This window comes from Ostrinia nubilalis, chromosome 1 (genome assembly GCF_963855985.1).
Source record: "Ostrinia nubilalis chromosome 1, ilOstNubi1.1, whole genome shotgun sequence".
In the NCBI taxonomy this organism is placed as follows: Eukaryota; Metazoa; Arthropoda; class Insecta; order Lepidoptera; family Crambidae; genus Ostrinia; species Ostrinia nubilalis.
The window spans coordinates 1,119,472-1,134,759 of NC_087088.1; the positions used below are offsets into that span (position 1 = coordinate 1,119,472).

Consider the following 15,288-nt stretch of genomic DNA (forward strand, 5'->3'; position numbering starts at 1 on the left):
ACCTATTCAACAAAAAAATAATCGTTCAAATTGATTTATAATCGGCGGAGATATTGCGTATAAAAAAGTTCATCCCTAATTTTCCACCCTTGGGGGTTGTTTTTTCTATTATTAAATTTAAATGGGACCACCCTTGAGGTATTACCTATACACCGAAAAAAGATTTGTTCAAATCGGTTCATAATTGGCGGAGTTATCGCGTAACAAACATAGAAAAAAAAAACATACGGGTCGAATTGAGAACCTCCTCCTTTTTTGAAGTCGGTTGAAAAGATTTCTCGACATAATACCTACCAACCAATTACCAATCTATCAATTTGTGATCACATAATCAAACTATATATTGCTCTAATATTGATAAAACACAACTTACCTTCATTATAGCACACAAGCGACCTCATTAATACAAAAGTCTCAATCGTAAAGGTCTGGTACTTGTCAATATTGGCCTATTCAATATAGCAGAAAAAACTAGCGACTAACCATTTATACACAAAAATATTTCGTGGAATTCTGTATTCGGTATATAGCCTCGGTAAATATATAGCCAAATAAATCATTTTGTATATCAATAACAAATAAATGCGGTAAATAACATGGAACTAATAGTTTCAGATTTGTAGATATGATATTGAAACCTTATTTTTTTAAAATAAAAGAGCATGGTGAACTGACGATTTAAAAGAAATTAAAGGACTTTATTGGATGGAGATTGCTTGCATCTAAAATTTGACTAAAATTAAGCCAAGTGTAAAGAGCTTAACATGTTTTTGTCTTATTTTATGTCTGAATTTTACATAAAAATACTTTTTTACTCGTTAACCATACTTCCACTCTCATATTATTTAACACTTTAAAAAGGGACTTTGAAAGAAAAATCAAGTTTTACCAGTCTGACCCCGAGCAATTATAATATTTTGTGTGATCTCTCGCCACCAAGGGTTAGGGTTGGCACACAGCCATGTCGATGTAATAATGCATTTCCAAGGATTCCCTTTTGGCAGGAAACAGCATGGATGCTTTAATACTAAAGGCCATTGCGTTTTAATGATTACCTAACTCAAATACTAAAGTTTTACGAGTTTCCAAATGAGTACTTTATTACTGCAATGATAAATAATTTATTTTTATGTAAAGGAAACGTGGAATTAAAAAGCTCTATCTATTATCTTCAAACGGTATCGCTAACAATAAAGAGAAAGTGTTCATGCACAAATTATGTATTTACCTACAGCTTGTTGAACTTGGTCGAAAGCTGACCCCAAGGCGGCCTATCAAGAGTACAGAGTAAAGCATTGACAACCCTGCGAGCTTCCCATTCTCTCGATATTCCAATACATTGCGAACTCTCCATCAATAGGCGCACAAAGGGAACGAGTTTCAACCCAAAAACTAGTATTTCAGGTTTCCCGGATTTTGTGCGAAACGGAAATATTACTGACTGTTAAGTTGGAACTTGTTTATCTTTGTCACGAAGCTTTTGAGCTTTGTTTAAAAACACGTGTCAAACAAACTTTACAACATCATTATTTTTAATACTCTCAGATAATATTTTGTTAGGGTTGAAGATTAGCTTTCAGTTTTTAAATGGGAATGACATTCAATAGGTATTTAGTTTAGGTACTTAAACCAGTTATGGGCTAACATAATGGTACAAATGATAACTGCACAGTGGTTGTACTCGTATGTAGAGTACGGACTATCAACTCGGTTGGCTCAAGCCGACCTCCATTTTTGCTTTAGAAATGTAGATTGGCTCAAGTTCCGACCTCTATCTTTGCTAAATTAGCTTTTGTAGATAAAATTATAGTTACCTAGAATTTTATTCTAGTAGTAAAAGTAGGTGGGTAGAGCAGAATTTTTATTGAAAATATTCTCATGAAAGTAGTCCTTGACACTAGAGTGCCCTAAATTCGAAAGAGAACAATTTAGGTCAAATTATTCAGAATTAGTACAGTTTATACAAAACAATTACAAGGTCTTGTTTCAGGTATGTGTAGCCCAATTTTCGATTTATAGAGTTTCAAACATGATGGTTTTTCCAAATAACTAGTTTATAGATAAATTGATATAAGAGGAAAATAATGCAGAATTTAAGTTAAAAACATTCAGCAACTTTTCAAGGAGTTGTTTTTAGAATTGAAAAGAAGTGGGTGCTCTCTAGAAATAATAAATTCAGTTTATAAACTTTTATTGACATTAAAATGTTTTCAAGCATCAACTTAAGATAAAGCTTTATTTTAAAAAGGTTATGAATAAAACAGATTAGTGACAAAAAGAAAGCACATACAGTCACCACTACCAAAAAAAGTGGCTTTTTTACTGTGTTATGCAATAATGCCCGTATTCACAAACATTACTATGAGGTCTCACAGTGGGCGTGGACGCACAGGGGTGCTCAGGGTGACACACGAACCAATCACAGAGCTCTATTCAACGCTGTGCGTTCGATTTGCTGCTTCACTTAAGCAAGCCTTGTTTGTGAATATGGGCGTAAGAACATTTGATTGTTCTTGCAGCTTATATGGATGAAGGTGAATCAAGCTAAACACTGTGTATCTTATGTGGTTATATTAAGAGTTGTTTTGCAACTGACGATTGTACTAAATACCCTTATTTGTCTGAATTCGATCTAAAATAAGTCACGAGGACGACGAAGCCTCGTAATGCCAACGAAAAGAGTTTTCCATAAAATATTTACGCGATTTTTCATTTGATAGGTTTCTGTAACTCGAGCCTTTTATCCTTTACATTGCCATTACATACTGTTGTGTATAATAGCTATAACAAGGTAAAACAAACCTCAAGAAACCTTTAATTCAATGTTAAGAATTTTAGCTGAAATAAGCACTAAGTACTTGATGTTTTATTCTTTTCCTTCAGGTGGTCCTATATTATTTAATTTCTTCCATAAAATATTATTATTAATTAAATAGGTTGGTTTTGTTTGTTGGTGCAAGTTAGCGACAAATGTAGCAGTAATAAATCTGACCTCTAACAGGCACATCCTAATGTCGTTGAAGGATCAATAAATTTTATTTTACTTAAACACAAAAGATACTCCTATGTTATCTTTAAACCTTTAAAAGTTAGGCGTTATTAATAGAAGTTAATTTCCAATAAAAGCAAGATATTAATCCAAAACATTGTTTATTCTTTCATAACAGCATTTCTCATGAAACAGGCTGCGTAAACATAAACTATTCCAATTTAACTTTACTTGAATAATTTTCATTTAACTGCCGATGTTTGGAAAAGTTATCTTACGTAAAGTTTCCACGAAATTCCCGAGCTTGAAAGAACAATGTTATTATGTAATATATTGTTTCCAAGATTGCGTATCAACGTCCACGCAAATAGCGTACGTGACCGAACAAGCATTCCTATTTCCTAATTAGTTTGTGTCCTATCCTAATCAGTCTTCGTGAGCTTAATTATAATGTAATTAATTACTTGTGGCCAGGAGAAGACAATGGTATACCGCTTCATTAAATTTTGGCATGGCAGTTGTGCCTAGTTTGGTTGTCGTCCTTAGCAATGACTAACAAATGGAGATAAAATATGTACTTAAAATAATTTTAAAAGCTTTTATTGATTTCTAATTAGATTTAATTTGAGTAATTAAATACGAAAAATTAAAAGTTAAGCCAACTCCTTAATAATGCGTTTTCGCACAATAATGAATTCCCTTTGATATAAAATTCCAGCTTTAGCCGAGTCAATTAGTGACGCGTCGCGCATGTTTTCACAATGTTGTAATTAGCCCGCGGTTACACCACTCGCACCCTAATTGCAAAGGGTGCAAATTTTAATGCCACATTAAACAAACTTATAAATAAATTGTCTGACCTCTATTTAAATCGACTCAAAATTTTCGTAGAGCCTTTTCTCTATCACCCAAAATAGTATCTTATGTATTTGTATTTTATCAACTGATAAGTATTTGTACTGTTATTTTTCTATCATTTACGTGGAAGAGTGAGTAATGTGATTTGTAGTGTTTATCTCACTACCAAACAACATTGCTATTGTAAAGTCTATAGGAGATCATATTCCAACTCTATTGTTTATTATTAAGTTGTCAACAACCTGCAATATTTGAATTCCCACGCTTTTTTACTGTCTCAAATAACATTCCCTTCAAAGTTTATCTTTTTTGCTAATATAAAGTTCATTTTACTTCGTCCGTGAAGGGCATGCTGCTTCCTAACTGTTAAAATACCGCCACACGGCGCGCGGCGCACACACGCGCGCACAAAAACCGCGTTTTTGCACCCTGCGCCCGCGCATTCGCTTCCTACGGATGTCCGCGAGAGGGACGGAGATACGTGAACCACGCGAGTGAGCGAGACGGACGCGTGGGAAACACAGGGGTGGCGATATCCCATACGAGCATTGAAGTGGCACGGCCCTGACTCGCCCCTCAGTCGCAGAAGTCACCCCCATATGGTCAGTTTATGGTAATGTAATGCCAGTCACACCTGTGCGATGCAGTCGGTCAATCGCCATCGGCAACCTTTTGCTAAATAGATAACTGCCAATTAAAATGATAGGGGTGGGGCGATCGGCAGTAAGTGGGCTATAAATTTGAGGATAACAAAAATAAGAGTATGAAAAAAGGTTTATTTTAGTTGTCTAAAATAAAAAACTGAAATAAAATTTCATAAGAATAATTTAATTTCTCACATTCAGTCATTATATTTACAAACAATGTACAAAGTGTCTCTTGTCATTATTATTAATTTCACAACAATAAATCATCAAACATCACACGGTGCAGTTAATATGAATTGTGTATTATGTATTACCTACTGTGAAGGGATTCACAAAAAGATTACAATATGAGTTTATGAAAATAAGGGTTTTCTTCAGTTAATTTCGTGATGATTTTAAAAATAATTAATTTTGTTCCTATATAAATGAACCTGATGGAAACACCTGATGTGTACTTAATATTTTGTAATAAAATAAATGCTATTAATAATACTAACTAGGTACTTTATTATAATTCTTTGCAGGTGCACAACCATAATTATTATCGTTACATAACTAATGTATCTTGTCTTTAATAAAAGAGAGTATCTTTTCACTGATTATTGTCAATGTTTTAATGAAATTTGCATTTTATTTGCCTAATGTTGAGCATCACCTTAGAAAATATACTATGTACAACTTTAAAGCTTAATTTTTGGTCCTAAAGTACTAGTGACTATTCGCGATAAACTTATATAATATACTATATTGCTATCACACAACTTACATAGTATTCGTAAACTATAACAGGGCAGTCTCAAAAATATTTATAATTTAGACAATTAAACTCTGAGATCGACGCAACAGGGCGAGTCCATTTAGAAGAGATTTTTACTTAGAAAAGTTAAATTATGTATTTATATAATACAGAGTTGCTGTTTGCGCAAGTGAGCAATTATTTTTGATACAGCAGAGGTATTTTCTTAATTATATCATTGCTATGTTTGACTAAGTTTGCCATACAAAATCTTTTATAAATGAAATCGCAAAATAATTATGTGTAGGAAGGTAAGTTTTGATTTAGTTAGTACGCTAGTTCAGCACCCCAAGGCCTGTAAGGCTTGGAACTGTTCTGTGAATACTGGTGGTGTGGGGGGTGGTGAGGGTAGGGAGTGGGGTAGTGAGGGGCTGGAGGGGCTGGGTGGGGGCCAGGGGGGCCTGGTGGCGCTGGTGGCCCCGGCGGGTAGTGAGGATAGTTGGGGGCTGCCGAAAGCGGGGCCGCAATAGCTGTGGGCGCTGCGATCGTCGAGCTCGCCGTCGTCACAGCTGTGTCTTGTCTGTGCCCTAAATCTGTGTATCCAGAATGCTGAGGCTGAGGAGGCACCGGCGTGGCAGGGTACTGAGGGTAGCCCCAATTCGCCGACTTCGCTGCCAACTCCCGCTGCGCCGCGAAGCATTGCAAATGGCTCATCAGCCGTAGCCTTAAAGGATCCTGAATGTCGAGGCCTTCGCAGCTCACCAGGTACCTCGCGACCTCCGCCGCGCACTCCCGAAACCCGATGCTGTGGTAGTCCATCGCGTACCGTTGCGGATCGTACGCGAACGTGTCGAGTCCTGCAACGAGAGCATTGTTATGTAAATAAACTCACGTGATCGGTCCAGATGTCTGCTCGAGGAAACAAGAACAAAGCGAGTCCATTCATAAGAACCCTCGTTACGCAACAAGTTGTGGCGGGAGCGAGATGGGTGTTTTCGAATGTGCGCGTGAAAGGGATGGCATCGGTAACGGGAGCCCCTCGCGTCTTCCGATGCAAAAAACCTGAATAAGAGGATCCGCTATCCCCTTCCGCGCTTCCTTGGAGGAAATAGAATGTGCGACGTTTCGGGGGTCCGGGCCGGCTGGTCGGGCACTGGGCCACCGGGCCAACGGGGTGCCGTGTCTGAACTTGGGGATAAGAATCTCGTTTCCCTTTCTTTGGTATTATTTTGAAAACTTGTCTTATTTGTGCAGCTTTCTCGTTTGCATATTTGGCCAGTTTTAATCTCTACTTTTCCCGTTACCAGACAACAGGGCGACAAGGGAAGCAAGAATAATTTCGCGAATTTCGCGTATATACTCGTATTTAAATCAGTCTTGTCTGTTGAAGTGAAATTATTCTTAACAGTGTAACGATTTTCAGAATTCTATAGTTATTTATTTTAGAGATCACTTCAAATACGCAAACTTACTGAGAACTTGAAGGGAAACAAGTAGTTCTTCGAATTTTGACGTCATCTAATTTCAATTTCTGATGGATTCAATCGAATTGTTTAGGGACACAAGAGAATCAAATAAATCTCGTCTATCCTTTTGTCAGACACATACATAATCTTTCCTATCCTAAATCTATTAAATTCTCAAAAGTGTCCCACTTAAATGCGCAGGATTCTTATAATTGTGCGCTCCCTTCCTTCCGTCTGCATTTGGCCTTGTTATTAAGTTGTTGTTTTTTTCTAAGAGTTTTTTGTATTTTTTCTGTACGCAGGTGTGACAACCCTTCTACTAGCGTTCCGCTTCCGGCCGCGGTGCGTACGCGCTGCAAACTGGATCGCTTGAATGTGGGTTAGAAATAGTAGAAAATAATGTGGATTTTGTTGAGTAAGACAAATTAATTGGATCTAACACATGTTGTTAATGGTTTATCGTTGTATCAAGACCAAAAATATTAGTTGTTCGTTATTCATAGTACTGGTTTTAAAAACAGTTTCGTAATGCGCAAAAGAATTTTTCAGCGTGGTAGGTACTTAGCTACGTTGGTAATGTTTACCTACGTTTATTAATTTATTTCAATTTGAACCAAGGAATTTTTCGTAGTGCTTTTTCGAATTATCCACAAATGAACTTGACCTAGCTTGGAGACATAATGTCAAAAAAATGGTTAGATGTGAAAATATATTTTAAAATAGCTTTAGTGACTATTTGTTTTTTTCATGTACCCTTATAAGAGTGACTTTTTAATCCAATTCCCACGCGGTCCGCCGCATTACACCAAGACCGCAAATTCGACGTATTAATTCGCTAATCGCGGAGGGCGGCGCCCGCCCCCATGGCTCCCTTGAGTCCCTCTGGGACGCGCTCGCCTCCGGGGTTCCCACAGTCCTGGGCAAACACTGATAATCCTTATCGGGTTACTGATTGATTGATACACTGTTTTAAGTTCTATTTGTTCAACAAAAATAATTAACTCGAAACCCTTTGGATTGGGAAAAGTAATTGGATTGGTTTTTATTATTGTTTGCCTCATATGGATTAACAAAGAGTGTCTGGAGCTCTTTCTTCATCCATTGAAATTGTATTTATTGTCTACGTTAGATTTTATTAGTCTTATAGACCTACCTACCAAAACAAATTCATTTACATTTTTATTGAAGACTTCAAGTACAACACCTGAATACATTTTTATATTCTAACGTAACTACGCAATAAAAAGACAAATGTAAATAAACTAAAGAGCAAATTGTTTTCGTCTAAAAGAATAAAATCTCCAAGATAGCCGAACCAAATTCAATTAGGGAGCACAATAAGTAAATCAATGGAGCCCGTGATTGTTGCGAGTCACGCCGCGTGGTCGCGGTTCGCTTCCTGTCGGGGCCAGGTGCTACTACCTGGTGTAACTGAGACTTCGTTAGCAGATTGTTGTGGTCAGATGGCTGAGTGTTTGTGGGTGGATAAGTCTCTTTCATTTTGTCAATGATTTTTTATTTGGACGGAAGGTTTTAAATACCTGTGTTTTTTTAACGCCCATATTTACAAACATTACTATGAGGCTCACAGTGCGCGTGGACGCACAGGGTGACGCACGAACCAATCAAAGAGCTCTATTCAAAGCTGTGCGGTCGATTTGCTGCTTCACTTAAGTAAACATCGTAAGTGAATACGGGCGTAATTGTGTTTATGACTGCTACTTACAAATAGTTTCTTTGATTTTCCGACGAAACTATGTGTATTTTAGATATGACATTGATTTAAAAAAAGACAGTAAAATAGAAAAAAAAAAGTTAGCAAAGGTTTGGAAATATTCGGAAGTTAAACAAATGTTGCGAAATCAAACGCAATGACCTTAAGTCTGAATAACTCCGTCGGAAGTTGACTTCCGAAGTTTAAAATATTCAGTAAGTTAACAGACTTTTATTTAATTACGTCTCTACATTACATCGGAAGTGATTACGGCGCTTCTCGGAGCGTTGTGGAAACCACAAATTGAGGACCAACCACAAACAATATCGTTGGAATTTTTAAAATGGGCGGAAACGTTTGAAAGTTCAGTGAAATTCAATTCAAATGCCAAAGGTGAAGTGAAATTGAAAACGATATAACGTGTTTCAAAAGAATCAATTTTGCATAGTGATAGAATAGTAATAGGTAGGTACCTACTTTAATTTTATTGTGTTTTTGTTCTTCACGTACCTGAAATGAACTTAAAGGTACCTAAGTGGTAAGCTTTTGATTTACCGAAACTCAGTTTAATTTTTTACCTTAACCTTGATCTAAGCTCTAAATTCCGGAAACACCGAAAGAGGCTTAATTCGTTTTTAAACGTCAAAAGGCCAAACATGTTTCAAAGCGGTTATAAAAACGCCCGTCCACCTGTCGCACCCGGAAGCGGCGTGGGAAGCGAACCCGGGACCCGCGGTCCACGCGCCCGCATCAGATGAACGGTTGACATTGACCGTGTGGTGAGAGCACTTCGGTTAACTATAACACGTGACTTTAACTTTAAAAACGTCAAAAATCTGTCAAACTCCATACAAAAAGCACCGGTCATCGTAATAGTAGTTACGATTGAAGTTATGTGGTGCAACTCAGCCTTATTGGTGGAGTTGAAACTAGAGCTCGTACTCTACCTCTGATGGGAAATATTGAGGTCTTAGCAGTTATGTTATAGCATCTACATATGATGCGTGTGCTAAAATAAGACAAACAATGTAAAGACACTCTATTTTCTGTTACTGTTCAATAATACTTGTATCTTTTAGCATCTTTCGTCTAGAGAGAAATTCGATATTTATAAGAAGCCTTCGTTTTAAGAGAAATTCGATATAGTGTAAAAATTTCATTACATCTTCTCTAAACTAAAGTGCTACAAAATAAGTTTTAAGCTATTCCCAATCATTTCAGTTCTTTCAATAGCAAATGAAAGCGAATAATTCAATTTCTTCGTTCGACAAATTGAAAAAAAAAACGCCCGCCGACTGGAGGAAGCGTAAGGTGTTGGAAAACGAAATTGGCAACTAAAAGTAACAGTGCCAAAAAGTTTCTAAAAAGAAGTTTCTATAATACGACGGAAGCGTCAGGTTTTTTATTATTTTCAAGGATTCATCGAGCCTTTAGTATTTTTGTATTTTTTCGCGCTACATCGGGAATCACCGTTACGTTTCCGGTAATTTGCAGGAAGTAAGTCGTTATTCGATGAAAGACAGGGTATAACGGGAAAGATTTCGTTTTTAAATGCCAAGAAAGTAAAATTATCTGGGGGCACGGCAGTGCCCCCGCCAAGTCGAGCGCGAAGCAAACACTGCCGTACCATCCTTTACTGGAACCATTTCGCCGCATTTTCAGGCCCCTATTTGAGAACCTCTGGATAAGACCAGAACGCAGAAATTTTCGTCATCTAGTAAGCTATAATCACATACTTAAAATCCAAAATTTCATGTCTGTAGGTCATTTAGTTCCGAAGTTAAGCGAAAGCAAAGTTTCGCATTTATGACACTCACTCACTCACTGATGATCATCAAAATAGAACTAGTACTTCCCATAAACTCAGAGAGCTGAAATTTGGTACAGAGTTAGGGTTTAATGGCCACATAAAGGGAAAACTATAAAAACTAGGAAAATCGAAGATCTGAAGTAACACCACATTCATAATCAATACTACTAGCGCCACACCGGCACCGTGGTGTTCGCCTGTACCGCTCACCGCTAGATGGCGCTAGCACTTTGAGCGTCGATTTTCTGCACCGCGGTATCCAGATTTTTTTTCCTTTCTAGACCCCCCCGTCGATTAAGTTAAATGTTGTGTAATTTAAATTTGGTTGATTTCGTTTATTATATCGTGAGGTTCGCTAAGGTTAAGTTATTATTAAAACAATTCTGATTCGTTGTCCATTTTAAAGGTCGCTATGTTTAATATCGTAAAAAAAATGTCGATAATAGCACAGAATACATAATAGTAGCAACAGAAATTGCACTCCTTTGTGTAGGATCAGATGCCGACATTTTAACGGTAATAATAATAATGCAAAATATCCAACGCACATGGTGCATTCGAAATCGCACCTTACTACTACGCTCACAAGAGCGCATTTTTTTTGTGTTTAGAATTGATCTACGTCACCGCTCAAGCGTCAGGGTTGTATGAGCAAAGTAAAATAAATAAAAACTTAATTTTAAGAAGCATTTATTGTATTTACGATTAGAAAACTTTAATCTAGTGGAGTGGTACGATTGTACCATCTCTAAAGTACCTATTAATAAACTTCAGTGTTGCGATAATTCGAAATTAAACAAACAGTTTTAAAAGGTGTAGTGTCGGAAAATAGACACGGTGAAGTAAAGTTAATGTTTTTATTAGCTAAAATAATTTTTTGCTATAGTTTTTTGTCATAAGTATTTCAAAATAATTTATTATTTAAAAAGTGTAGTTTTTTTATTATTTAAATCACTACAGTTAATTATTATTCCTAAATATTAAATTTTTTCATTAAAGAAGAATAACAGTGCTGTTGGAACTTGGAACAATAAACCTTGATTGCGACTATGATCGACCGAGCGTGTATAGATACGCGTGTGCAAACAGGCGCGTGGCGGCCCGGACTGATTTGCAACTTGAAGTTGTCGCGCGCTGTAGGTAATTATCTCGGCCGACATAGGCGAGTGACGGAGGCCTGATAATAGTAAAGGACGACGACGTTAAATAATTATGCCACATTCTACAAAAAGAAGTGAAATCCCAACAAAAACATTCTGTAAAAAACTAGCCAAGTCTCTCGTGCTTGTTTATCTCTAAAAAGTAATGAAATCTAGACAAAGTCGTGCCAAGTCTATGGTTCTTTACTGCGATTTCTTTATTATTATAGTTAAAGTTGTGTGACTTGGCCGTTGAACAATAATCATCATCTTTATTAAGATCAATAATCATGCATAAGTATTATTGAAATACGCAGCTTTATTAAGCCTACAATTGACTGGTTATTAAATCAACGTTTTCCAAGTGGCAATATTCCATCGTCAATGGGTAGCGGTTCTGGCAACAGATTGGTGCAATGGTGTCATGGCGCACCTGGTTTTGTACCCTTACTTAAACGGCCAAGTCACACAACATTAACTATAATAATAAAGAAATCGCAGTAAAGAACCATAGACTTGGCACGACTTTGTCTAGATTTCATTACTTTTTAGAGATAAACAAGCACGAGAGACTTGGCTAGTTTTTTACAGAATGTTTTTGTTGGGATACACTTGTCAGGTTTTACTTCCTTTCTTGACGTCTTGTTTAGTTATATTATTTTTATGTGAATTGCAAGGCAGTGCTGTTTTGACGTAAGAATAAAAAAATCCAACAAAAAGTTAGACAACTTATTATTTTTAGCCGTTTTCTTTTACGCATAAATCAAAACTTTAGGCAGTTTTTCCGGGGATCACATTACGATCGTGTAAGCATTCGTGTGTTTGTCAGTTAAAGGCCTCGGAGTTCGCATTTTACGCTAAGCCTATTCTCAAACATGTGGTATTACGTCACACTGACGTCAGTCAGTTTAAAGAGGGATTTTTTTGCATCAGACAACGACCCGAAATACTTCACTTGATGGTATATGACGAATGTAGCGCAAATAGTATCTATTATTATAAGTATAGATGAACGGAATTCGTATTAGGCTTTTTTTATAGTGAAAAAGTGTCCTTACCTACTGAAAATTTTAAATTTTTAACATTTTACATTATTAATTCCTAATTTCAGCCGATCGCATTTCAATCGGTTTTAGACATTGACTCAAGGGGTAAACGTAAAATAGTGGTTAAAGTACAGATAATTTTAGAATATAGTTCAAATAGTTCCCATCTCTGTTCCCTCTACCACAACTTTTGCGTAAACCATAGAATAAATATCGCCACTTACGTTTACATAAACAAAGCTAAGCAATAAATAGAAATGAAGGTCTCAAAATTTCCAATAAGGTGATATTTAGATTATGAAATAGTACTGAACACTACGTGCTGAAAGAGTTTGTGAAATTCAGATTCAGATCTGAAATCTTCTTAATCAAGAATCACACGACAAAACAATGAGCCAAGTTTCAAACCTTTAGCATGCAGCATCTTCAGATGATCGACCGTCAGCTGGAGTATCTCTGCCTTCTCCAGCTTGGCGCTGCCCTGCTTCTCGCAAGCGGCCGGTACCAACCGCTTCAGCTCCGTCAGCGAGGTGTTGATGCGGTCTCGCCGCTTCTTCTCGATGACGCCGCGCCGCCGCTTCCGCGTCATCAGCTGGCACGAGTCGCCTCCTGGAGACCTGGAGGGTGCCGTACTTTGTTAGCTTGGGCAAAACCTTATGTTGGGGGCTCTAAAAGAACTGCTTCGATTAAATTAGAGCGCTTGCAGATATAAAATGAGACAACACTTTTTACAGTATTTCTAAAACTTGGGTTCCTTTTTTACCCCGAATATTCAGAGTTCAAATCAATGCTACAGAATCATCATACATCGATGAAAGTATAAAGACATGGGTATAATATTAACTATTTTCACATAATAGCAATATAATGTTACGTTAGATATAGTAAGAGGAAATTTTCCCAAATAAATACGCGATATTGCCCTGTCAACTCACCGGGATCCTCGACAAATTCGTAAACAAGTATCACATTCGGCATTTGTTATGAATTTATCTCGCTAAAAACCTTGCATTCGTGGAAATGTTTCGGTGATTAGTTGCGTAACGTAAACAACGTTCGTCGTGACGTAAGAAGCCCTATCGCTTCCCAATCCGATCCCAACAACTGCCTGTTGCTAAAGAAACTCAAATTAGGGGAATTAATACTTTACTAGCTTACGGCTGTTACTTATTGCCTTTAATCTTTTGCATTTATCAAGTCCTTGAGTGAAGATATCTAGAAAGATAGAGCAAGAATAGAAGATAAAGTTCAACGCGGAAATCCGGAAGGAACAAGCAACAAATAGGGAAAGCAATTGCGAACCTAATGAACTCTTATAATGCCGATTCAGTGAGCCTTTCAACCACTGCAACTTGTAGTTTCTACGCAAAAGCTTGTTTTACTGGGGCTTACAGCTTTGTTCCTTTGTCGCCGCGTTCCGCCAACAGCAAACACAAAATTCATCACGTTAACAAGTACAGATTATCGGAAAGCTACTTCCGATCACCCACACGATCTCCCCAACTATACCAATAAAAGTTTTGCAATCAGAACGTGTCTTGATCTCTTTGGGTGTAATTTATCAGCGAAAAGTAACATATTACCTTATTTAGTTGGGTATAATTATTAATTTGTAGTTGTAGAACAAAGATCGTATCAATAAATAAGTAATGTTTTCCAACGTGTATATTTGTGTTAACTTAGGCCCAGAACAGACGGTGAAACGCAACTGCAACGAAACTGCAACTGCTAGTTACTTTTGAGTTGCATCTAAGTTTCTGCCATAGCGTCCGTTGAGAGATTGACGCGACCAGTTTGAAACTTTAAGTTTTAGTTTCATTCATCAGAATCATCAGAACGTTGCAGTTTCGTTGCAGTTGCGTTTCACCGTCTGTTCTGGGCCTTAGCGAACAAAATATTAGAATAAGCTAACCTGTAATATTATCATCAATTTTCTGGGAAATTCTACCAAACTATCTCATTTACTCAGTCATCTGTTAAATGTAACGCGACCGCGAAAAGTCTATTCAGGTTAGTAGTTGGGTAACTTGGAAAAAATAGTCGAGTATTGAGCTCAGTTGCTTTGGGACAGAGCCTGGTCCAAAGTGGAATAAAATGAACTGATCTATAAATAATATTTCCTTTCCTCTAACAGAATTTCCTCAAGTTCATATTCACGTTACATTATTGTAACAACATTCGTAGCATCCGCTACGCGACGTCGTAGCTGCTACGAGCCTGCGCGAGTAGAGACGTGGAATTATGTAAAACATGCTTTGTAAGCTTACGGCTACAGGCTGCTACGAAATGCTGGCGAAATGTCGAGCCTAATTACGTTCTTGGAATTCTTTTACGCAGATGTTTCTGTTGTTTGTTTCGGTTGCTATTTATATAAATTTTCTTTGTACTTACATAGCATTGTGTACGAATAACAGCCTTAAAATCTGTGTTCAACATTCATAGAATTTCTAAATATAAATTGTACTTACTGCGCATCTTTACTGCTCTCTTCAGAGAAGGCATCGTCTTCGCTTTCGGAGTGGGTCCGCTTATTTCTTTGAGCTGGGGCCGGAGGAGCGGGCCCCGGGGCCGGCGGGCCCCACCCGTAGCCCCACTGGGGGGGCTGCGTCTGCGCATGGACCACGCTGGTCTGCTCCATATGGCGGTGGTGGTACTCCATGTTCACTTCACAAGTTTCAGTCGCAGTTATTTATGTCACTCACTCAAAACAAGTTTTAAAAATGTTTTCAAAACATATTGCTAATTAGTTTTTATTCCAAAAACACTTTTAAAACAAAGTCATAAAGCCTCGGGCACAATGTGTTAAAAATTTTAACTATTCAAAAAGTTTGTAAAAGTTTGCGAAGTGCAACGTAAACGTAAGGCTAGGTGTGCACTGTGGGG

General features: G+C 37.4%; 1 protein-coding gene across 1 annotated transcript; it reads right to left on the reverse strand.

The window, feature by feature from the left end:
- Positions 1-5,557: 5,557 nt before the first annotated feature.
- LOC135076903 (hairy/enhancer-of-split related with YRPW motif protein) lies at positions 5,558-15,064 on the reverse strand. Its single transcript, XM_063971418.1, has 3 exons — positions 14,877-15,064; positions 12,814-13,037; positions 5,558-6,087 (listed from the first exon to the last, which is right to left on the reverse strand). The coding sequence occupies exons 1-3, from the start codon at positions 15,062-15,064 to the stop codon at positions 5,558-5,560; spliced, it is 942 nt and encodes a 313-aa protein (XP_063827488.1).
- Between the last annotated feature and the right edge of the window lie 224 nt (positions 15,065-15,288).